Here is a 26114-nt window from a genome sequence, read left to right as displayed (position 1 = left end):
TTGTTTTACTGAAGTAGGATAGTGTTGACCGCCTCTGTACTTATAAATAAGCATTTTATAGGTGCCATCAGTAGAGAGATTGATAAGGCTGGCCTCTGGCAAAATTTGTCTTTGCAATTCAATGAAACATGGAATCGTTGGATCATACAATTTGTATACGTAGTCACCGCTTTTGAAAATTCTTCCTAGCTCATCCATCGACAACGGTGAGTGTTTGGTTATCATTAGGGTTGAAACCTTAAAATCCAATTCTTTTGTTGGCGACACTTGGGAATTACATATAATATCTTCTTCTAGAAGAATTTTACATCCTGTTTTGAGAAGTTGCAGTGCAACTTTTCTTTCTTCACTTTCAGTTGCTGATATAATTGGAATTGTAAGAATCTTTTTGTCTAGACCCATGTGTAGATCAATTGTCATTACGTCTCGCGTGCATGCGAAGGCAAGCCTCAATTGTATGTGGTTCCGGATAGTTGAGCCTTTGTAATTGGAATATGCGAAGGTCTCAGTTCGAGCAGCTGTGATGCCTGTTGGGCTGTAATCAGAAACAGCAACAAACTCCTCCACTTTTAGCATGTTACCAACTGGCAATACCGTAAAGTCCGGCTTTTGGCCGTTCAATGAACAATGGTGCACGCATACTCCAAGAGTGCGATCTTTAAACAAAAAGTCGTTAAGGTATATAGCCAGATGACTAGTTGTATTTAATTCTAGAGACGAATAGTCACCTTGCCATCGTTTCAGTAGTAAGTCGAGCGTGGCTGACTGATCTCCACATCCATTTTGTAGTAAACCAACTTTGAGGTCATAAAGGTGCACTGCCAGCCAGTGGTGATATACGTTTCCTTGTACAAATATCTTGTTAATTTCTATAACTGTGTAATCTTCGAGGCGCTATTATATAGACGGGTAGAAGCTGCAAAATTAATTAATATACCATTACATCTCTTGATTTATACTGTAGTCTTGCCCTACAAAGCATGCAATAGTGTACTATTATAATACATACCTTGCAACTCTCTCTCGACGAAACCTATTCAAGAAAAAAAAAGCAATTAGCATCACGTGTATTAAACTTGTCATTCAATTAGGCCCTTAGGAAATCCACCACATCATCACTTCTATGTAAACATGCAGTGTATGGGTGCTTAGCCTCGATCCCAGCCCCTCTCAAACTCACTAGAGGGCCTTGGTAACCACTGTTGGTGCGTGGGTGGATTTAATAGTAACTTTGTTAGTAAAACTCTTCGTCAATTAACTTTTTGTACTTGGTCACCGTCTCATGAATTAGCCGCCCTTCCTAAGTGAGAGACTTAGGAAGGGCGGCTGATTCGTGACCCACGTGGTTGATTAAATTATTAGTGTCATCAAGAGAGAAAAATTGCCATCACAACTATAAAGGATTTTACTGAGATGGCATCAAACAAGCGTCTGGAAGAAAGTTGCCAGAGCCGGTCGGTACTGACAGAAAAACGCCCAACACTCACCGCAGTATAAAAGAAGGATTTTTCAATACAGGAAATAGCTTGAGCAAGAGCAGAACAGAAGTATAGAAGCCATCACAACAAAACTATAGTCACTAGTCTAGGCTATAAATGTAGCTGTGTTATTTTATTAAAACTGCGCGTGCAATGATATCATTGTGCACTATACTGACTAATTTACTAAAAAGTCTCCACTGCCCATATTTGGGTAATAGTTCACATGCACAGCAGTGTACATCATGCAGGCCGCTTTTCCCTGCGGCCTGGAATCGAGGCTAATGGGTGTTGTGCTACATTACTTCTAGCTTGGGACCAATAAATTCTTCCCGTATACTACTTATATAGTGGGGGGGTAAACAATTTTGTTGAGATGAGGTCCACTAATAACCAACCATTCTTACAATAACAGTCTATTACACTAACCTAAGAACATTCCTTTTGTAATTAAGGTAGTTGAGACTAGCTGTTCATGTAACGCCGCCCTCTTTACTTGTAGCTCTTCGTAATTTTCCTTCAACTGTCGCTTATCCTCGATAAATGATTGCTTGAGTTGCATGTCGGTGGTGCTGTCTTGTATGAAACCCTTACATACGTCTTGTTCCACAAGATTATTCCCCATATCTTTATCACATTTCTTCAGAGCTGCTTCCATATCCTTCAGCCTGTAACTGAAAAGCACACAAATGACGATTTATGCTACACCTCGGGGTAATGTGCTTGACTTACTCTGGTGACAGGTCCAGATAATTTTTCTTTACACAATTCTGTATAGTATCTGACACTGAGGTTTTACTCAAAGAGGCACCGGCAAGCGAAGACGATGAAGACGATACATTCTAAAAGAGAATAAAATTAGAAGGTTAGATACAATGCGTAACCAAGGGCGTATAAAAGAGAGGGCAGAGTTAATACACATTCATCTGCCCACGTTTGAATTCTGCTAGCTACGTGTACTGGATAGTGAGTTGCCCGCCCTCTCTTCTTAACTAACTACATGAGGGCAGGGTGAGCTAATTATGTTCCCAGTTTATAGAAACACTAACGGCCTAAAAGCAGAGGGTCAAATAGTGTGGCATACTGTACCGTTGACATGGAGAAACTTACTGTGAATTTCTGCAAAGGAATAGAGAAAGGTTTCATTTTCGTCGCCATCTAGATAAGAGAATATGTCGTGATCAGTATAAATACCAACCAAAATCGACCAAAAAGCATCCCCTAGTACCTATACACATGTATACTTCTGCACATACTTCTGGCGCAAAAGCAGTACAAATAATATTCTATAATCACGGCATGAACCTACTTTGTTAAGAGCAAACAAGTGGTTCTATTTTTAAAAAATCCCAAAAGCACACCGTACTTATTCGATTTAAAGCAACGATTTAAAGCGACATTTTTAAATAATTACGAAGCAGAGGTCGTTTCTTTTGGAGGTTGAAAAATTATGTTGAAGTCCTGTGTCGCATATTTAGAGGGTCGCATCTAAGTGGATAAGTGGAGGTTACTCTACTATTCTCAATTATAGGCCGCTTATAATAATTATTACCGTAATTTATCGGACAGCAAAAATTGTTTGGGTATAATTGGAACAGATTTTTATAGAGCATGCGAAGTGTCCGGAATAATCAGAACAAGCAAGCAGCTGCATGTGAGCTAGCTAAGCATGGATCCAAAATTAGGCACCAGAGAACAAGCTGAATCTTGCCCTTCCAATGTTGAATGTGGTAGATGGTGGGTTTAGATAGAGTGAAGCTGTTGACTCTATGGGACACAATATTGTGTTGCTAGGCAACCATTGATACCTGAGGACATGTGGAATGTTTATGCAACCTATGTGGTAGTCTCACAAGCCCCACTTCAGGCTTCAGAAAAGTCAGGCTCTTGGGACTACCTATGTGGTTCACAATCATGCAGCACCAATCAGATTGCAGGTAATGCATTTCAGCACGTACCACCACAGATTGTATTGTTGTTGCGTACTGCATTTGTTGGCTTCCCAGCTCCTTCCCTTCTCTGCAGCAATCTGGATCCCTACAGCAATGAACAGATACAGCTGTAAACTGACCTGTACCATAAAGAGCTGTTTCTTTGGAGGAAAGTGTTTGAGAGCGAGCATGTCAGTGGTGCTCGAGTTGAAGGTACGTGTTCTTGAGTAGAGGGTCAGCCCCTAGTCTGATTATAGACACGCCACAGCACTGTCGCCAGGTCTTGTATCTGCATGAGCAGCTCGATGGAGGGCACTGTGTGTGTGTGTGTGTGTGGTGTATTGTATGTCCCATTGTCAGTGGTGATTCATTATATATTAACAAACAGACCACACCACTCAGCTGTCTGTGATGTGGGTTGGAATGCATGTGACTGTCACAGGGCATGCATCCCATAGAAATATTTCACTATATCAAAACAGCAACACACACCAGTTCAGTTAGATCTACAAAGAAAATGGCAGCACTACCCAACAATCAGCAAAAAGCTGACAAGAGAATAATAGGATTCGATTGTGAGTTTGTGAAGCCACCACCTTCGGAATATGTCCAGTCACAGTGTCCAATCACAGTGTCCAGTTTGTCTCCAGATCATTTGAGAGCCCGTGCACCAGGTCACATGCTGTGGAAAAAAGTTTTGCAAAGCTTTACCACTGTTGTGGCTGATGGGGGTCTGAAACTTATTGTGTCAGATCCCCCGGGACCTCCGTCAGGATGCGGTGGACAGTGATGAACACCTACTTATATTTTTTCAGGGCAAAGCTGAGTAAACTCCTTAGAAAATGTTTCTGCTACTGATGGGACTCGAACTCTCAACCTTCCGATCTTGAGTTGAGTGCTTTACCCACTGGCCACCAGTAACCCCCTGGCCTGTGTGTGGGTCCTTCCCTGTCCCCTGCCCTAGTGTGGTTGAACTATCCAACGTCAGAATATAAACATCCATGTTGCTGATGAGTGCCCCCTGGCCACCATCAACTGTGACTTCCACCACGTAGGCTGTGCTGTGAAATTCCCTCGACAAGACATGCCAGAACACCTGAGAGAGAACCTACTCACACACATCTCTCTATTAGCCACCAGTCATGCCAAGCAACATTTATTAAGACGAAACAACAAAATTGATCGTTGAAAATAGAATATTACAACTAGACGATTTATGATAACCAAAAAAGATATTTTAAGATGAGCTTCACTGCATGCACTACAAACCAAAGTTACCAGGCTAGATAAATTCTATAGCACAGCCAAGCAACAATCTGACATTGCTACTTTAGTAGAAGAGAATAAACAGCTAAGGATGAAAATCGCTGAATTGGCGCCATTGCAACAAATGCGTCCTTACAATGACCAACTTCCAATATCACAAGAGAGATGACAATTTTTGGCGCTCCCATCCAGTCTACACCCACCATCAGGGCTACAAGATCTGCCTGGGTGTGCATGCTAACGGTGATGCCACTGCTAAAGGAACAGTATTTTTTGCACCCACAAAAATTTCCTGAAATACGGTATATTGTGACACAGCCACATGCATGCAGTGCCACATGCATGGGATAATATTGGCTTAGAATTCCGTGGGGCCTTGGGAAACTAGTCAAGCGTATGATGAACCCACAGAAGACTCCTGTTGGTACGTAACCAAATATGTGGAGTGGTTCTGGGTTGTTGGTTGTCTGGTTAAGGTGTACTCCTCAGACACCATGCACGAACAGTTGAGAGAGAGTATCTCTATTAAAGCAATAATTATGTTTTGCTATTTTGGTTGGAGGGTGGACTCAGGTCTTCAAAGGTCACTTTACTCACAGTGCAATATTCCATATTGACATAATAATGGCACTCACCATGCACAGCGCATATATTGGCAACTGCATGCATTAATTTCCTTTGATCTCAGAGGTCAAAAGGTAAATTTACTCATTCGAGGCTCAAGATTGCTCTCAACGTCTCCATGCATGCAGCTAAGAACAAAAGGTGTATGGACAAGAGAGTGGAGTAACACAACTATCGATATTACCAGGAGACTAACATTCCCTGTGTGTTTTAAGAATTCAGTTTTATCTTGAAAGCTCAGAAACTTGAGAATATGCATGCATTCCACCTTGAACCACTTTTGCAGTAGTATACCCACTATATAGTCAGTATATCACTGAGGGAGCTTTACTTTGTTGTCGCAATCCCCTGGCCTCCCACCACTGAACAACCCAATGCGAGCTCTCCACAACTTCACAGTGATCCCTGTGCATATTATTATAATGATTACCATGCATCAAGGAGTTCACCTGTGACAATGTATAAAAATAATACAACATAATCTGCTCGTGATCATCGGTTTATATACTATAAAAACATGGTTGGTTCATAATAATATAGCTTGTTCGCTTGGAATCTAGCTAAGTATAAAATATTCTCTCACCATATAAATAGTATTGTGCTTTTTATTGTGCTGAAATCCTTGTTACACCATGTTGTGGAAAGACCTGATTCTTGAGGTCTGGATCTAGTGCAAGCATGTAGTCTAGTGGAGTGGGGTAGGTATAGGTGGGGCTGGTATAGACTTAAATTACACTCAAATAAGTCTCACAGCCTGAATATGATTGAAGATGTTTTAATTGGCCTTAAAAAATATCTGGGAAGAGGTATAAAGCAAGCTGTACTGGTTGGTGTAACTACGACGTGTCCAATGTCTGCTAAACTGGAGCCATTGAGGCCGTAAAACTGATGTGAAGACAGGGCCTTGACATGAAATGAAGTGGAAACAGTTTTACGTGTATACAGTTTTAGATACCGTACTTTGAACATGGGAGAACAGGAAAATTTCTTAAATAAAGTGTGATTAAGGAGTAATGACGCCTGTTTGATGTTAAGTATATAGATCTAATATGTGCATGCCTAGTATTCAACACTTACACGTTATTTGATCATTTCTAACCAGAACATTCTACTGCTAAATACTTCGAATACTTGTTTAGAATCATGTACAGAATTTTTAATTCAAGTGTCTGAAACTAGATCTATGCAATGCAAGCACAGTCATTTGGAGTGACCATAGTGATCTCTACCTGGTAACATGTTTTACAAAGCGGAATAATGTGCTACAGAATAATTATAGCTTTGTACATATGGATCAACACAGATCAACACAATGTGCCCAAGGACAAAACTTAAGATTCTAGTCATACTTGTTTTACTGATACTATAGCTGTGACTAACTATCTAGATCTACAGAGAGGAACTCTTTTACAAGACAATGTACAGTAAGTTACTGTTTAATTTTGTTATAGTTATATATATACGTCTCTATATAGTTTCTACAATTAAACATGTGAAATTGAATATATACACTTTGTCCTGACACTTGGCAGAATCAGAGATATTATGATACAGCTAGATACAAGTGGAAAGGTTTTGTCAGAAGTACAACTTAACAAAAGAATCGAACTATGGTCATAGGGAACCAGAAGAAAGGTTTCTTCACCAGATACTTGTTAACCAAGATTCCAAAGTACTGCACTGTTTTGTTCCAGAAGTAAGGGGGTCTGTAATTAAATGCCGTGTAGATAGTACATTTGTGCCACCATACTAACTAATACCTAAAGAGAACTAGTGTACAATTAGCCTCGACCCCAGGCCGATCTGTCTCTAATTGAACGCTAGGTCGCTTTTTCAACTTCGTTCTATTAAAAACAAATCGGCCTGGGACCGAGGCTAGTGTACAATATGCAATTGCTTTCATCTACGTACGTGTATACAGTAGAAAGGCCAACTATACGATATGAAGGCCAGGCACTCAGATCACAAATGAACAGTGTGTGTGCATGTATATATACAACTCAACAAAGGTCACCTCAATCTGTACAATTGCCAACACTCTGTTCCCCAATTCGTTACAGGTTCCATTGTAGATTGAGCGTGATAGAATAAACCCTATATTAGCCAAAAATAATCATACTTCCTATTCACCTGAAGGTGGGCTGTACACACCTCAAGATTGCGTTCCTTCGAAGTCAAGGCTTGCTAAAAAATTGGTCACCAAATGTGTATCAGCAGACAAGAACTGACCCTGTGTTTATCTCAACAGTTTTCAGTACAGCACTTAAGGCTCTCAGTTTTAAAGAGTGCAACAAAGCATTGAACGATTATTACAAATTTATCATGTATCAAAATCCATTGGAAAGGCTTGTCAGCGCTTACAGAGACAAAGTTCACAAGTATCCACTGAAAGGATTTGAACAAAACACACCTCACTACAACTGGATCAAGAAAGAAATTTACCAACACACACATCCACAAGAGTACAAGCAATGGTATGCAGCAGGAGGACAAAAAGAAGTTGCTATATCATTTTTTGATTTTGTTACATACTGGTTAGACACGGGTGCAAGAGAAGATAAACATTTTTTGCCAATATTTGACCTCTGTTCACCTTGTGCAATAAGATATGACTACTATGGTAACTTCAAGTCATTTAACCGAGATGCAAAGGTGCTTTTGGACAAGATCCATGGAAACTCGAGCCTACTACTACGAGGGTATTATGAAGGAAAAAATGGTACGGACACAGCAACATTCCAAAAAGAAGTCTATGCTCAACTAACAAAAAAGCAAAAAGTTTGCATATACTCCAAAAGCTATCACAAGACATTGACTTTTACACTACCATCTTTTCCCAGAAAAAGGAGACAGTCACAAGAGAATTCTCAACATATCAAATGAACTCGGTGTGCCACATGAATAATTTATAATTGTGGTAACCTAAGATGTTATGTTACCACAATATGGACTAAGAACTATCTTATAGAATTAGATAGCTTATGATTTATTGTAAACAGTAACTGTCACCCTCTGTGTTAGTTCTAGCGGTTATTTTAGTTGCATAATTATCCTTATTTAGTACTGTTCTAGAAAGTTCTCCTGTGGTTTTGTTTTTGTATAAATAGCCTGTGTGTATTTTGTGCATCAGAGTTCTTAATAATATTTCCAAGACATCACAATTGGCGACGAGACTTGCATGTGGATTCCAGCTCACGGATCATGGCAACTCAACTAGGAACTCTCAACGAATTCAACTCATCTGCAGAACCAATCACTGTATATCTTGAAAGAGTGGAACTCTACTTCTCTGCAAATTCAGTGGCAGTAAACAAGCAAGTAGCCACTTTCTTGAGTGTGGTAGGAGCCACAGTATACTCTACATTACGAGACCTGTTTGCACCAGACCCTGTAAAGGACAAGACTCTCAACGAAATTTTCGATCACCTCAAGTCCCATTTCGAACCGAAGCGAACAACAATAGTGGAATGATATCACTTCCATAAACCTGATCAGGCTGCAGGGGAGACTATCGCTGACTACGAAGCTGCCCTCCGAAATTTGGCAAAATATTGCGAATTTGAAGACTATTTAGAACAAGCCCTCCGGGACCGTTTTGTGTGTGGGATACGCAATGAAGCAATCTGACGACGACTACTCACCGAAAAGACACTGACGCTAACGAAAGCTATAGAGCAAGCCCTCTCCATGGAAGCTGCTGAGAGAAATGCTAAATCGTTCAGTGGAAATGAGTCAAGCATTAAGAAACTCCAAATTCGTTCCAAACAAAGGACCTCACAATTTGCTTGCACTAGATGTGGAAAAACTAACCATGCTGCAAAAGATTGCAAATTTAAAGATGCCACCTGCCATGCATGCGGAAAAGAGGGCCATATTGCCCCTGTCTGCAGATCCCAAGACCCGCATCCTCAACGCACTAACAGGGTGGTACAACAAGAAGAAATTTCGTCAAGCTCCGACTCTGAAGAATTTTACACACTCAAGCTCACAACTCCAGCTACTACCCCAATCGAAGTTACAGTTCAAATTGAAGAAAAAAACTTAACGTTGGAAATCGATACAGGAGCGGCTGTTTCTATCATATCGGAGACTACACGACATTCGTGTTTTCCGAAACTTAAACTGAAGAAGTACTCAGACATTATTCTCAAAACATACACCGACCAACCACTGAAGGTCATGGGAGAACTACAAGTTAACGTCAGCTATGGTGACCAACGTGCTCAACTACCTCTGATTGTAGTCGCTGGAAATGGACCCAACCTCATGGGAAGAAATTGGCTGAAACAAATCCAGCTCAACTGGCAAAGCATAGCCACTGTCAAACGATTCCTCTAGTCTCAAGACATTACTGAAACAACATGACGCCCTTTTCAAAGAAGAACTAGACACGATTCAACCACACAAAGCTACCTTGCACATACAAACAGATGCTACCCCCAAGTTTTTCAAGCCAAGACCAATCCCATTTGCTCTCAAAGATGTAGTGGGGAAAGAATTGGATCGACTCGAGAAACAAGGGGTAATCAAGAAAGTTGATTCCAGTGACTGGGCTGCACCTATTGTTACTGTTCCTAAACCTGAAGGGAAAATTCGCCTTTGTGGAGACTACAAGGTCACTGTGAATCAAGCTTTGACTGTAGACCAGTATACCATTGCCTAAACCTGAAGAGCTGTTTGCTACGTTGGCCAATGGACACAAATTCACAAAACTCGATCTCCGACAAGCGTACCTGCAAATGGAGCTCGACGAGTCCTCAAGACCATACGTAACAATTAATACGCACCAAGGTCTTTACCAATATACCCGTTTACCTTTTGGAATTGCCTCTGCACCAGCCATTTTTCAACGGCTCATGGAAAACATACTCCAAGGTATCCCAAGTGTTGTTTGTTACATCGACGATATCTTAGGATGATCACATGAAAAACCTCAACGAAGTGCTGTCGAGACTCGAGAAACATGGATTCCGGCTCAAACAGGAGAAATGTACATTCCTCGCACACTCGGTGGAGTATTTGGGGCACCGCATCGATAAAGAAGGCATCAGTGCACTACCACGCAAGGTCGAAGCTATTGCAAATGCTCCTCAACCGACCAATGTCCAAGAATTGCGCTCATTCCTCGGTTTGATCAATTACTACGGAAAATTTATCCAAGATTTGGCAACACTCCTCTACCCGCTTAACCAGCTATTGCAAGCCAACAAGAAGTGGGAATGGACAACAGACTGCACACAGTCCTTTCAGGCAGCCAAAGACAAACTAATGTCAGCCGAGGTACTAACACACTACAACCCCGAACTACCCCTCCGTATGGCAGCCGATGCGTCATCTTATGGAATAGGAGCAGTTATCTCACATGTACTCCCTGATGGAAGTGAGAAACCAATATCCTTTGCATCCCGTACACTCTCTCCAAGTGAAAAAAATTACTCACAGCTCGAGAAGGAAGCACTCTCGCTCACATTTGGGGTGAAGAAAATTCACCAATACTTATATGGGCGGAAATTCACTTTGATAACCGATCACAAACCTCTCACAGCAATTTTTGGAGCAAAGAAAGGGATTCCAACACTAGCCACCGCAAGACTTCAACGATGGGCACTTCTACTGTCTGCCTTCTACTGTCTGCCTACAACTATGAGATACAGTACAAGTCAACTGACACGCACAGCAATGCAGATGGATTAACGAGGTTACCTCTACCAACGTTAGGTTCTGACAAGGGAGGAGAAGGTATACACATATTTAACGTTTCCCAACTCCAATCTCTGCCGGTAACATGCAAGAACGTGAGGCAAGCTACCAAAAAACGACCCCTGTCTTAGCAAAGTACTGAGATACACGAGAGAGGGATGGCCGAGTCAAATTCCAAGTGACCTCAAACCGTTCTACAACAGAAAAGATTAAATTTCAATCGAATCCGACTGCCTACTCTGGGGAATTAGAGTAATTGTTCCCAGCGCACTTCAACAACAGGTGCTTAAGACCCTTCATGAAGGACATCCTGGTATCCAAAGAATGAAAGCAGTTGCTCGAAGTTATATGTGGTGGAATGGACTAGACCAAGAGATTGAGAAGCAAGCCAAGTCATGCAAACCCTGCCAAGAGCACAAACCTAATCCACCAGCTGCACCATTGCACATCTGGCAATGGCCAACCACTCCAATGAAACGTATTCACATCGATTTCGCTGGACCATTCCAAGGAAAAATGTTCTTCATCATGGTAGATGCACACTCTAAATGGCCAGAAGTGATCATCATGTCTAGTACTACCTCTGAAAAGACTATTGAAGCTCTCTCCTCATTCTTTACAAGATATGGTCTTCCTGAACAGATAGTCTCAGACAATGGGCCACAATTTACCTCTGTGGAATTTAACAACTTCATGAAACAACATGGAATCAAGCATATCAAGAGTGCACCATACCACCCTTCAACGAATGGTCTTGCCGAGAGATTTGTCCAAACATTTAAGAATGCGATCAGAGCAAGTGAACATGATGGATTCTCACTTATTGGCAGACTCAACACCTTCTTAGGAAAATACAGGGCTACTCCTCATGCAACTACCGGCTCTACTCCTAGTGAGTTATTTCTACAGCGAAGAGTCCGAACGAAATTAGATTTGCTGAAACCTGAAATTGAGATCACTGTCCAAAACAAACAACTCCAGCAAAAGAAGAATCATGACAAGCATTCTAAACTTAGAACATTTGAAGAAGGACAATCTGTGCTAGCTAGGGGCTATCTGTCTTCAAAGAAATGGATGTCTGGAGAAATTGTTAGTGTATTAGGACCAGCGATATTTAAGGTTAAACTCACTAATGGAAATGTCATCACTATAGACACATTGATCAGATTCAAGATCGCCAGTTCGCAGACCACGAACAACAAGAACAATGCGAGTTTTTCACAAGTGAAATAGACACTCCAGAAGTACCGGAGGTACCTCCTGATAACTCACCTCCTATAAGGAAAACGTACCCACAACGAGACCGACGACCTGTTGAAAGACTTATGTACAGTCAAACTTAAGCGGGGAGGAATGTGGTAACCTAAGATGTTATGTTACCACAATATGGACTAAGAACTATCTTATAGAACTAGATAGCTTATGATTTATTGTAAACAGTATATAACTGTCACCCTCTGTGTTAGTTCTAGCGGTTATTTTAGTTGCATATACTTATTTATATAGTAGTGTTCTAGAAAGTTCTCCTGTGGTTTTGTTTTTGTATAAATAGCCTGTGTGTATTTTGTGCATCAGAGTTCTTAATAATATTTCCAAGACATCACAATAATAATATCATATATCCTATATTAATTATGCCCCAAGGTGTAGCCGCAGGAGGAATATATGTATACAGTGTATAGAAGCGATATGGGGCTGCCCTCATTCGGCTAGGCCTGTGCTAGCCTCGATTAAAATATTTTAATCCGCGTGGATTCGAGGCTAGGCCTGTGCCAAATATTCCAGATTATTAAATAGGCCAATCTTTTTACAATTTGAATAATAGCACTGTGAGAATGGTGTGTATACACCATCTTCTGTTTATACACTGTAAAAACATGATGTGTGGTTTTAACGCAAGGTGCGTAACTGGCAAATGTGCGTTTTTACCTGATATTTGCCACAATACACGCAAACCACACACAACAGTGTAGGGCTTGTATCATTCATTGCATCCACCAGCGAGACAATTTTAATCTGAGCTAGCTCATTGCAGCAACTAAGCTGATCTCTCGCCCTCTACGGCATCCGGTCCGGAAGTGACTAATGGCTATATCTGAATGCGGTAAGCAACAGAATCATACGGTGGCCGAGGGTCACACGCCTACGCCTATACCGCCACAATGAACCGCGCGCGCTTAATGTCTTAACCGCAAGCGTAACAAAACATCCGCGCGCGGTTCATTGTGGCGGTAGGCGGAGGCGGGTGACCCTTCTCGGCAACCGTAGAATCATACTTGGATCGACAAAGTGGAAGTCGCCTTTTCATACTATAGCCACTCATGAATCTCCCGCTCCGAGGCGCCAACCTGACCACTATAGGCTTTTCCCAATTATGCTAGAAAAATTACCTATTATATATTCTGCCAAGAGAGTCTACCTATTATTCTTTTGTTGCCACCCATTATTCCTACTGTAACATAACTGAGGGCTCAATAATTATTAATGTAATCGCGAAGAGCAAGGTTTGTCTGTCATTAAATGAACAGTGAGTCACTACTAACACTTGATGATGCCATTATAGCATGCATGTGCAGGCCATGTGGTAGTGCTAATTACACAATAATAACTACGCCCATTTGTTTTAACCACACTTCTATCATATAGATATTATAAATTATAGTAGATCTATGCTTCTATGTCTAAAAATTATTCTACGCTCAATGCTAATTGAGCTTATTAAAATAATTGAGTGCCTATATATATGCATAGATACTATAAATTACAGTAATTTATAGTATCTATGGCCTATGTAAGTCAGCACAAATGAAAAGTATACTATTGTAGTACATGCTCAAAAATCAGACCTTAACTATAGCATACTCAATTAAACTGCATCATGTATACTTCATAAATCAATACCTAACACATTTGCTACCAAATTCTGTGTATCTCAGAACCTACTAACAGCCTGCACTTCCGCTGGAGCTCAAAAGTTGCACAAGGTAATGAAGTACTTGCACAACAAATTTCAGATCTTAACTCAAACATATAAGATAGCTTCATGCCTAACATATTTCCAATGTACACATATTCTAGCAGCCATTTTGGAATGATGATGTCATATGATGTAACAGGTGGTGGTCCACTGGAAGCGCCAATAGTTGAACTTTCAGTACCTGCATTGATCAATCACATTTAGCTAGTTTAGAAGATAACGTATAGCGTGAAATTTTCGAGGCACTTATATTTCGTGGATTGGCCTCTATAAAAGCCATTTCGTTGCACAATGTTCGCGGAATGACTGCTAACCGGAAGCCACGCCTTAAATCTTTGCACGTTATAGCAGGTAATTTAACAATTTTCGTGGACTTAATTTCGTGTAGAATTCTAACCCACGAAATCCGCGAAAATTAAGCCCCTCGAAAATTTCGCTCTATACGGTATACACAAAAACGTAAAAAAAACATAAGTTCTACTCTCTTTGGTTGTTGCACTGTACTTTAAACTTACCCGTAAATTGCTTTCCCAGGGTACTCAGAACATCTGAGGATCTGCCAAGGCCCTTTGGAAAAGTTTGGCATGCCAATGACAGAGGGAAGGGACACTAACCCCACTGCTATTCGTTACGATTGGTCAATTCTTTTGCAAAAGCTGCATGTCTAGTGACCTGATGACGGAAATACACCACTATATACCTAAATGTCGTCAGACCAGAGATAGAGTAATAGGGGATTGGCAACAGGAGTAACTCACGTGATCATTTCACATTGATTTCATATTGATTTCCTCTCAACCATCCTTGATGCGTATTATTTCCCGGCACAACGCCCGCAAAATGAAGTAATATTACTTTTAGTTAGTTATTAGTCTCATGAGACTTTAGAATTGCGTATAGTAAGGCTACACGCTTTATTTAAAGTGAAGTCCAAGCGTGGAAGAATTGACTGTGGTGCTCTAGAGCTTGAAATTGGTCTCTAGTCGACTAAAACCCGGACCATGGGTGTTTTTCTCAGAATTGCGTTCGCTTCGAAGAGGCAAATGACCTCTCAGGCTCCACTTTTCTTACCTACGCAATTCCGCCATCTTTAAATGACTGCCACAGCAACGCACATGGCAACTTATGAGGTGGGCGTGGCTGTGACATCGAAACCTCCTTTCTTCAGCTCAGCACTCCATTCTGGGTGCATGGAAAAGAAGGAAACGGAAAACGGAAGGCGGAAAGCGGAAAGGGAAGACGGAAACGGAAAACGGAAACGGAAAACGGAAACGGAAAACGGAAATATCTCAGCTGTGTAAAGTTAACGACCATTACCATTCTGTGTTTTTTGCAGTAGTGAAAGTTGATAGCAGAAGATGTATTTGTAAAGGGGTGCTGTGGGGAAGCCTATCCATCTAGCTATGACATTCAAGGAGCAACTAGGTAAGGTAGCTTGAGACAACGTCAAGGGGGTGCTTCATGTTCACTTCATTCTCATCAGTACAGTGGCGGATCCAGGAAAAATGAGAGGGGGGGGGTCCAAACTAACGAGAGCGCAGCGCGAATTTTTGAGGTTACGCCCACTTCCGGTCACACGTGACTAGGGAAAATCCCATACTCAGCCAGGGGAAGTCCCATAATAGACTTGCGTAAAGCTAGTCTGTAGACTCGCAAGCCACTCCCTTTTCTCTGATTGGACGGGGGCGGGAGAAAAGGGACTGGTGACTCTGGGCTACAGCTTGTGTAAATCAGGAATGCTATTTAAATATTAATGTCACGTGCAAATTATCCAATTTATTCTGATGCGTCAAAAGCTAAAGACACACAGAAGACAAGTATACAGATCTATCTAGCCAGCCTTTTGATTTTATAGATCCTTGTACCAGTGTCTGTTGTGCCACAACTTGTGGATTAGCATGGAACAGCTGATGAACGTAGAAATCTTGGCAGTCCTTCTTTGAACCGAGGAGTGGCAGCGATTTAAGACAGCTTGTACAAGTCTGACTACTCTCAATTCAACTGCTGCCGTCTGCCATTATCTGTCTTGTATTGTACAGGTTATTAAAAGCTTTAGGCAACCAATGACTTTCGGCTGCCAGTTCTCATCACGTAAAACTAAAACAAGCTAATCTCTGCTGGTGTCTTAGATGACTATATCCTAGCTGAATGCCTGATGATGTTATTACTCCATCATCTTCTCTTTTCTAGCACTAGCATCCATTCTTAAACTGTAGCTAAGAAGCCCGCGATCACTTTTGCAGGCTACGCAATTCTACTTAACCTCACGCAATTTTTGGATCACGTGGAAAAATCAATGAATAATCTCTACCCAAATTCTGGTAGAGACACAAAATGTGTCCCAGAGTCACCAGTCCCTTTTCTCCCGCCCCCGTCCAATCAGAGAAAAGGGAGTGGCTTGCGAGTCTAGCTAGTCTGGGGGCCAGACCTAATAGCTCGGGGGCAAAATCAAGAGAGCTAGGATTTAGGTCTGGAGACTCTTGCAGCATTTCCGTCTGCTCTAGCGGAATGTGGCCAGAGCCAATGAAATACATATCCTATGTCATGTGATTTTTAATCCACGAGTATTGCCTTTGTGGAATTTGGATTACAACCAATGGAATTTAGATACAGCCAATGAATTGCTACATCTACTCTTTCTTTATAACATCCAATATCACAGTCTCCTCCCCCTATTGACATTCCAAGAGCACACGGAAGTGCTGCAAGAGTCTCCAGTCTTTCTCTCTTCCCCCTCCCCCCTCTGAGAAAGAGGTCTGGCCCCCAGACTAGCGTAAAGCTAGCTAGCTGCCAGAACAGTCAACTAGCTAGCCTAGGCTAGCCTGAACACTCCTTTGGCAGTTGATACATCAAAACAACAGGTACAATCATTGAATCAAATTACAATAGCTACAAAAACTGATAAATAGCTAGCTGGTGTCATTAATTAAGCCTTCTAAAGTTAATAACTTCAAAAGGGGGGGTCAAGGGACCCCATGGACCCTCCTCTGAATCCGCCACTGCAGTACAGGCTTTTATGCTTTCATGTTCACTTCACTCTCATCAGTTTAATTACCATTCTGTGTTTTAAATTGAATATGTAAATCAATAAATAAACATGAGAGTGAACATGAAGCAAGTGAAGTAAAAACCGAAAACCGGACAAGTACAAGGCTACCATGCAGTACTGTTTAGATGGCTAGGTTCAGCCATTGCAACTTTATCTCAGGGTCTTACTCTCCAACATAATTACAATCTTGTGTAAGGTTCAGCTATCAAGTTGCCATGCAATGTTGCAGCACAGTCCATGTTTTGCAAGGGTCTTACTTCTCCATACAATCTTGCCTGACGTCATCTGTTACTTGCGAAAGCTGGATGTATTCAGTTCTCAGATTCTGGCCTCCTATTGCTTTTCCATGTACTCAACTTTCATATCAGTCAAACAGGTTCACTTCATTCACTCTGATCGACCAGGGGCGTAGGAAGCATGCTCTGGAGCACCCCCTTGTCTCAAGCTACCTTATCTTATTGCCCCTTGAAGCTCCTTGAAGCTAGATAGATTAGATAGGCTTCCTACAACTCAGCTCTCTACTATCCATATTCATATTCATGTCAAAAAACACAGAATGGTAATGGTCGTTAACTTTACACAGCTGAGATATTTCCGTTTTCCGTTTCCGCCTTCCGTTTCCGCTTTCTGCCTTCCGTTTCCGTTTTCCGTTTCCTTCTTTTCCATGCACCCTCAGGCCTACACATGTTTATGATTCGTATATACTGACCTGTATATACTTCCAAAACCTGCCTATTAATTTATTCTCATAATTGATAAAGGTGCCTATTATGCCAGCATAATTCTCACCTAAAAAATGTGCCTATTATAATATGCTCAAAATTATGCCAGCATAATCTACCAACCCCTAATCATCATGCACGCATGCAGTTAGAACAAGCATGCAGCAAGCGATATAGAATCATCGCGTGCACATGGTCAGAACAAACACACAAGTGGGAGAAAATCATCGTGCAAGAAGTTAGAACAAACAAGCAAGTGATATAATTATACAGAATCATCCCGCAAGAGCAAGCAATAGAATCATCATACAAGCATGCATGCAAACGATATAGAATCATCGTGCAAGAGGTTAGAACAAACAAGCAAGTGATAGAATCATCTTGCAAGAGGTTAGAACAAACAAGCAAGTGATAGAATCATCTTGCAAGAGGTTAGCCTCGATCCCAGGCCGAGTTTTCGCTTTTATAACGGTTAGGCGAACAACTGGGCCTGGTACTAGTTGTCTGCGCATGCGTCAAATTTTCATTGTATATTTGTGGTCGGCAAAAATATTTAATAAATCAATAATGGAAATTTGTACACAGAAAATGCACAGAGTGAGTACACAAAAGATGCACATAGGGAGCTGCTTCACACAAAGGCCTGGGGAGTTGCCAGTTGTGCTGCAGCACAATTACAGTGACCCAGGGCAACTTCAGGATGATTGAATGCCTTCAAATTACATTTCAAAAAGATTTAGCAGGCTGCTGGACTTCTGTGATTCTAGGCCCCAACTCGTAACTCAGTTAAATTTTGCTTGAGAAAACGTAGATTCTCTTGATGTCTCTGAGCTACCCAGCAACGCTCGAATGAGCAGGTCATACTCCAGTCCTGTGAGTATAGGACAATATTAAAAGAAACCAAAGACGGTTAAACCCTTACCTCAAACTGTCTAGTCTCGTCCGTTAGTATAGCCAAGAGGAGCACTGTTGGGATAGCTGGATATTAGCCATTGCTCCTAGATCCTGTACAGAGAAGTAGACATTTTAAATAATTATGTGTAGATCTATACATATTAAATTTCTCGGTTATAGTGTCATTGTCGACGAGCTGATGATGGCAGCACCAAGTTCTCTAGCTCACACTCTTCACTTGATCCACCATATTAATGATGAAACTATATATAGTCTACCTACATACCGGTAGATCTTGCCAAACATGAACAACACTTGATAGCATAGCCATAGGGCCCACACAAAAATATCTGACCTTAACAAGCTTGACAAAGCTTTATACCTCTTCCCTTGTTGTTCAGTCTTCAGAATAAGCTTCAGAGAAGAGAGAAGCTTCAACTAAGAGCCATTCCAATCGATTCCAATAATGATAAAACGGGAACTGACTTCTAGTACACGATAGTACACGAATATAAATGTCACGAAAGTGAACGAGAATATCCATTGGTCAGAATCTGACCAACGACTGACGCATGCGCAGACAACTAGTACCAGGCCCAGTTGTTCGCCTAACCGTTATAAAAGCGAAAACTCGGCCTGGGATCGAGGCTAGCAAGAGGTCAGAACAAATTAACAAGCAAGCAATAGAATCATCATGAAAGCAATCAGAACAAGCAATCAAGCGATATAGAATCATCGTGCAAGAGGTTAGAACAAACAAGCAAGCAATAGAATCATCTTGCAAGAGGTTAGCAAATTAACCAAGCAAGCAATAGAATCATCATGAAAGCAATCAGAACAAGCAATCAAGCGATATAGAATCATCGTGCAAGAGGTTAGAACAAATAAGCAAGCAATAGAATCATCTTGCAAGAGGTTAGAACAAACAAGCAAGTGATAGAATCATCTTGCAAGAGGTCAGAACAAATTAACAAGCAAGCAATAGAATCATCATGAAAGCAATCAGAACAAGCAATCAAGCGATATAGAATCATCGTGCAAGAGGTTAGAACAAATTAACAAGCAAGCAATAGAATCATCATGAAAGCAATCAGAACAAGCAATCACGCGATATAGAATCATCGTGCAAGTGGTTAGAACAAACAAGCAAGCAATAGAATCATCATGCAAGAGGTTAGAACAAACAAGCAAGTGATAGAATCATCCTGCAAGAGGTTAGAACAAATTAACAAGCAAGCAATAGAATCATCATGCAAGCGGTCAGAACAAGCATGCAAGCGGAAAAATCATCATGCAAGAGGTTAGAACCAGCTATAATTAACATGCCAAGTGGTACATTATAGACTGAATCATAATGCAGAACAAACTTGCAAGCTGTCTAACGCGCATGCAAGAAGGAACTAGAATATTACAGGTCTTTACTAAATTGACTAGCAACATTTTAAGCAAAATAATTATAGGGACTTACAAAAATTAGTAGGCGGTCACAATAATAGGTTAGTAAAATAGGCTGATTTTGGACCACTACAATTGTGCAGCCACAATATTCCACATGCTGCTTGCATTTTGCACATGCAGACTGTGTGTGTTACATGCAGATGTTTATATATATATACTAACTCTGTGAGCAATTGAGTACACTGTATATATATGTATACTAATTATTGTTTAAACATTACTTAATTCTGTCATGTCAGGGGCATGCCAAAACACGGGAGACATTTACGCTTTACTACATGCGTTAATTTTAGCAACTTTGTGCGCTCTTAATTACCGTGGGCAGGCATTTTTGAGGGACGTGGTACAGGGAACTGTTTTATGATGCTTCAAAACGTCAACAGCAGGTAAAGGGTTAACCCATTACTGAATTTTGGTTACATTCTGGGGAAATCATCGCTCAAGGATGTTAGTTGAGTGGAATTTTCAAGATTTTCAAGATTTTCGAGGATTGACCCAGAAACATGAAAATGTAGTGCCTCGAAAATTGGCTTACATCCGGTATTGAAACCTCTCTACTGTAGGAGTGTAGCCACTTAAACCTCTCCTCGAAAATAAAATCCTCGAAATATTTTATTTGGGCAATCCACAAAAATTTAGTGCCTCAAAAATAACCTGCTATACGGTATTCTACAATACTCTGGGTCAACAAGTTCACCTATAATATATAGTATCGGTGAGTGTGCAACTGATGTGAAATTCCTAACTATAATGTTACGTATAGTCCCTTTTTCCGGAACAATTTTATTTAGAGAGCATTGTCAACAAATTATGGATAGTAGCTATAAAAGCATCCTTTTTGGAGTTACTTTACTCCCAACATTTTCAATCAACAACAAAGGACAAGAAAAGCCAACAGAACGAAATGAAGTTGCTGCTGCTTGTGATTTGCTGTATGATTTGTTCCTCCCTAGCTGGTCTGATTGACAAACAGGCTAAACTGGAAGCAGTGCTCAAGTGAGTTATGACCTGAGATTATACATTTTCTTATATGTTTCGTATCAGCAGTCTCATTATACCATGCATGCATGCATCCACCTATATTATACTTACTGATAGCATAATTATGATGAATGCATGTCTCTTTGCTTTGTTTCATCAGTGACATTGAAGAATTATTACAAGACCTGAAAGCTGATGATGTGCCTGAACCAGTCGGAGACCTACAAGAACTTGAGTCGATGATCAATGAACGGTATATATATATAATTAAAGCTCACTGTCAATATACCGTATAGTGCGAAATTTTTGAGGATTTCGTGGGTTAGCAATCCTACATGAAAATTAAGTCCACAAAAATTGTTCTTTAATTAGCTATAACGTCCAAAGATTAAAGGCGTGGCTTCCGGTAAGCAGTCATTCCACGAAAGTTGTGCAACGAAATGCTTTTAGAGGCCATTCCACAAAATATAAGTGCCTCGAAATTTTCGCGCTATACGGTAATTATATTATCAACACGATGCACATCTTATACAATTAATGCAATGTGTCTTATAGTACAATCATGTATATATATACAAGTTATGTTGGACTATTATTGTTATTTGTATAGTGAACTTCAGGCAGTTTTGAATGGAGCAGTGATCGAGGGAGATATTTCACCAAAGCCATCCCACAAACAAGACTCACAAGAGTAAACCAAATTTCATGATCGTTACATGTACTATCATAATTATTACTCCATGTTATCTGCTCTATACATGCAGGAGTCCTGCCATGGAGGAGATGTTGCTTCACACTGAGAACATTGACAAGGCAACTACTGAAGTGGAAGCTGCTGGGGGCCACGTTCTACTCCAACTTGGTCACAACCTCTTGGTTGCAAACGTCCCCTCTCACGTAGCCAAGCAGAATGGCTTCAGTCAAGCTTCAGCCCATATTTCGAGCTCAGCATCGGCGGAAACTTTAAGCCATGCTAATGCCTACTGGATGGCACGAGAAAATGAGATGAAACCACAACCAACGGTTCAACATTGGACAGAAAAAACGGCTCCAATGGCCTTTAAACGAGAAGATTCAGACGAAGGTGTTCAGGGAGATGCACCCTACCGCCAAACTATGACTGGGAAAATTGCCGCTGTTAGTCTTGTTGCTTCCGGTCCTGGTTGCTTAGCAATAAGCGGTAGTGAGTATCAGAAGATTATAAGTGAATGCCAGGCAGGACTTAAATTCTGGGCAAACCAGGCTCAGAAAAATGGGGTTCGTTTGTCGTTTGTGCTGTATGCTGGGAAGGCAACAATAACTGCTTCTGACCCAACCTATTGCTCTAGCTATGCATCTTGCCACGACGTGTTTGCTAATCCTACACTCCAAGCTTGTGGTTACCCAACTGGTAAAGCTGGAAAGGACCAAGTGGTACAATATGTCAAAAACCACGCTTGTGCTGATGGTGCTTTCCTTGCTTTCTTCTCTAAGTACAGGCAAAGACATTTCGCGTATGCCTATTTTGGTGGTGGACCTATATACATGCAGTACAGCAATGACGGTTGGGGTCCCAATCAGATTGACAGGGTTTTCGCTCATGAAGTTGGACATGTTTTTAACGCTCCTGACGAATACACAAAATGTAATTGCACTCAACAGTATGGCAGGGGAAGCTGCACTGCTAAAAATTCCAACTGCAACACCTGCACTTCTTCTCAAGCTAGCTGCATTATGGACGTCAATGATTTGAACCTTTGTGAGTACACCAAGAAGCATGTGGGTTGGTGCTAAGAGACATAAGGAATACTACTGGACTGCTTTACGGACTTGACCTATAGTATCCTAGTTTGCTGTGCATATAGTTTAGCTATATATATAATTAAAGCTGCATAAGTATAATTATTTGCAGCTACATAGACTCTTGACAATGTATTAATAATTATAATTATAGTGCATAAGAATTTATGTTTCTAGAGCGTGCATCTTTAATAATTATGGTGACTGTATACCTTCACTGCATGTATACTACCAATGTAGATTCTATTGCTTTGTATAGCTATATACAGTGGAAAACCTCCCAAAACGGATCCTCAGCTCCCATGCACTATATAACCTCTCTATATATATCCTGTTTTCATGCAGTTGCTATAGGATATGGCCAAGGGATAACTTAGCCTCGATTCCAGGCCGCTTGAACAAGGCGGCCTGGTATACCTTGTATGCACATGCGTGTACATTACCCCAAAAAGGGGGTAATCCGTGTATTTGTGGATATACTGTCAGTAAAATAAACCGTATACTATTTGTATTCTGATTTTACAGTCCGTTACATAGAAGTATTGTGCAAAGATGACTGAGTTCTTACGCCCTTTATTGTATCAAGCTAAGTCTCTACTTAACGACACCCTATACACTGTAAGGCTACAGATGTTATAGGAAAGGCATGATGTGTTCCTGTGGGTCCCCTGATGAGGCTGTGGTAATATAGACCAGGCAAGTGTTCTGCTACTAAATCTTGCCTTTATGTTCGACAAGAAGTCATTGCTGAAGATAAAGAAGCTAATGATTACTCCTGAAAGCTTTTAATAAGCTTTAACAAGTGTATTGATTTATACTCATAATCTTTTCTTTGTTTTAGAATAACAAAAACTGTACACCCAATCGGGATTAATGAGGGGGGGGACAGGAAAACAATGGGGAAGTACAACTCTTCAGCAGACGGAAAGTCTTCAATTTCTAGCCAGGTCTTCCGGCATAGCATCACCAGCTCTTGTGGGAGTGCTAAAAAACAAAGGTACCAAATAATAGCATGCACAAGTTGAAAAAAGAGCTATCTAATTACTTAAAACTTATCTTACACAGAGGGGCTCTCTTTCTTGACCTGTTAATAGCTTGCCAACACTCTCTGAAGATGGTAAATACAAGTCTACAAGATCACTATACACGTACGTATAGCTAGCTACATCCTAATATACCACGAGGCAGATCAGGTGCACATCACGTGATGATTAGATTTGGCCTGATAAATATTTTTGCCGCGGCAAACGGCCCGGTAAATGTTTTTACCGCGGCAAATGGCTCAGTAAATTTTTTGGAGCGGTATTTACCCATCCACAAAATTTTGCTTTTTGCGGGGCAATCGTCTCGGTATTTACCGAGGCAAACAGTTTTGCCGCGGCAATTGTCCCAGTAAAAATATTGCCGCGGCAAAATTAATGTCCCGGTAAAAATGTTTTGCCGCGACAATATTACCGGCACAATACTGACTCAAATTACACGCCATATAGTACCACTACCTGTTCTCAAATGTTTCAGCATGTCTCCAGTCTGGTTTAGTTTTATTGCTCCTGAGTTGCTGTGCAAGTCATACATGATAACAACATCACTATTATGCACTGCATTATATCACTCTTCTGGTTTCTTTATCATGTCACCAGCCGAGGGTTTGTACTTTAGTGCTCTAGTTATCTCATGGATTTGTTATTATGACATTATTGCATTACGTAATGCCAAAAATGGACTTTCTTGCTAATGTTGACTGAACATTTCAAATTAAACGTTTATTTGTGAAATTTTGTAATTGATTTTCATAGTAATGGATAATGGTAATAGACAGCTCGTCCTATATCAAAATTTCAAAATTTCCTGACGGGAAACTAAAGTCAAAGTTGTAGTGGCCTTATAAACGGGTAGTAATTTTAGCGTTTTCATTTTTCTCTGTTTTTAGGGTACTATAGTAATTTTGGCGGATTTGTAGCAAACTCATTATAGCACAACATATTTGTCACAAAATATATACTACTATTTAATCCACCCACCGCAAACAGTGGATATCAGGCCCTCTTTTCTCTAGAGGGGCTGGCCTGGGATCAAGGCTATATATGCAGAACTTACTGTATAGAGCTCTACTGTGGAGTTGTTATTGAGACTGAGAAAAGAGGATTGATGAAATCTGTCAGAACTTGCTTGATTCAATGTTAGTATAATTATTACAATCCTTATAATTACTACGCATATATACACACTTTATTGTTCGTTGGGTACATGTTTTTGTTCTAGACTACCCTGGTGAGTAGCTATATATATATATATAATTATACTGCATAGTGTATGAGAGCCTATAATTATTATATATAGTGATACTACACAGTAAAAACATGCATATTCGTTACAGTAACATAGAACATGTTAAACGAAACCATGTTTTGGAATTTCATGTAGAAATAACATATATTTCTGTTAAAATGACACTAAAATTAATTACGATGATGCATTTCATAATTTCACGATGCACGCATATTAAGTGTTTTTGCTGTGTAATTGTCTTCATGTACAGTATAGGAGTTAGAGGCCATTTATTTTGTATGTGGTCTGTTACTGGCTCAGACTGCATGATGAACTGCATGAATGTTGACTGCATGTATAGACTATAATAATTATAGAATTATGCATGCAGAACATGTATACCATTGCAGGGTTACACAATAATAATGCACACTATCAAGAGTTCATTACGCAACTCCACTTAAAACCATAGTAGGCGTTCCTTCAGGCCTACGTCACAACCACATGCTGTATAAAGTGTGAAATCAAATTTGCATAGTGATGATTATCACTAATTATGCCTCGAGGCGTAGCCGCAGGAGGGATACTTGACTAGTCTGGCCCCAGACCACTCCCTTGCACGTGATCTGACATGTGCCAGGGAGAGGGTCTGGCATTTAGAATCACTTTTCTTGGTTCAGATGTCAAAATTTGACATCTCCAATCAGATTCGCAAGAATGCAATTAAACTGTCACATGATTCCACTTCACAGAGGAGGTTGATAGTACTTGACCTTTGTCATTTTTAAAACTATGCCAGTAGGCAATAGCTAACTTAAATTTCGATATACATCAACTAAAAATGTTATTTCAAGTACAGAAAATCTTTCAAATCTCACTAAATCTGTACGGGAGTAGAGATAATAGCCAGCCAGTTTTAGCATCGTCACCACGCCCATTTCCGCCACGCCCATTTGTAACTGTCTGAAAACCAAGAAAAGTGACTCT

The 26114-nt window shown here is 40.6% G+C and overlaps 2 protein-coding genes, 1 long non-coding RNA gene and 1 pseudogene across 3 annotated transcripts; 3 read left to right on the top strand and 1 right to left on the bottom strand.

Moving 5' to 3' along the window:
* The first annotated feature begins 8770 nt into the window (after positions 1-8770).
* On the top strand, positions 8771-9773 carry LOC135336359 (uncharacterized; annotated as a pseudogene).
* A 444-nt stretch (positions 9774-10217) lies between these two features.
* LOC135335799 (uncharacterized protein K02A2.6-like) lies at positions 10218-12505 on the top strand. Its single transcript, XM_064531370.1, has one exon. The coding sequence runs from the start codon at positions 11324-11326 to the stop codon at positions 12230-12232; it is 909 nt and encodes a 302-aa protein (XP_064387440.1). The 5' UTR covers positions 10218-11323; the 3' UTR covers positions 12233-12505.
* A 5698-nt stretch (positions 12506-18203) lies between these two features.
* Positions 18204-25249, bottom strand: LOC135335810 (uncharacterized). The gene is made up of 3 exons (XR_010394617.1): positions 23921-25249; positions 18670-23843; positions 18204-18618 (listed from the first exon to the last, which is right to left on the bottom strand). It is a non-coding gene; the product is annotated as an uncharacterized LOC135335810 (long non-coding RNA).
* On the top strand, positions 20960-23037 carry LOC135335792 (uncharacterized). Its single transcript, XM_064531363.1, has 4 exons — positions 20960-21095; positions 21241-21333; positions 21691-21771; positions 21845-23037. The coding sequence occupies exons 1-4, from the start codon at positions 21004-21006 to the stop codon at positions 22851-22853; spliced, it is 1275 nt and encodes a 424-aa protein (XP_064387433.1). The 5' UTR covers positions 20960-21003; the 3' UTR covers positions 22854-23037.
* Positions 25250-26114: the final 865 nt, after the last annotated feature.

Source organism: Halichondria panicea, chromosome 5 (genome assembly GCF_963675165.1).
Source record: "Halichondria panicea chromosome 5, odHalPani1.1, whole genome shotgun sequence".
NCBI classification, from domain to species: Eukaryota; Metazoa; Porifera; class Demospongiae; order Suberitida; family Halichondriidae; genus Halichondria; species Halichondria panicea.
This window is presented reverse-complemented; position numbering and strand designations above follow the sequence as displayed.

Bases quoted from the DNA above. Each gene is read 5' to 3' on its own strand.
- LOC135335799 (XM_064531370.1), top strand. From the start codon at position 11,324: ATGAAAGCAGTTGCTCGAAGTTATATGTGGTGGAATGGACTAGACCAA.
- LOC135335792 (XM_064531363.1), top strand. From the start codon at position 21,004: ATGAAGTTGCTGCTGCTTGTGATTTGCTGTATGATTTGTTCCTCCCTA. The intron at 21,096-21,240 runs GTGAGTTATGAC...TTGTTTCATCAG, and splicing joins AAACTGGAAGCAGTGCTCAA to TGACATTGAAGAATTATTAC. The intron at 21,772-21,844 runs GTAAACCAAATT...CTATACATGCAG, and splicing joins CACAAACAAGACTCACAAGA to GAGTCCTGCCATGGAGGAGA.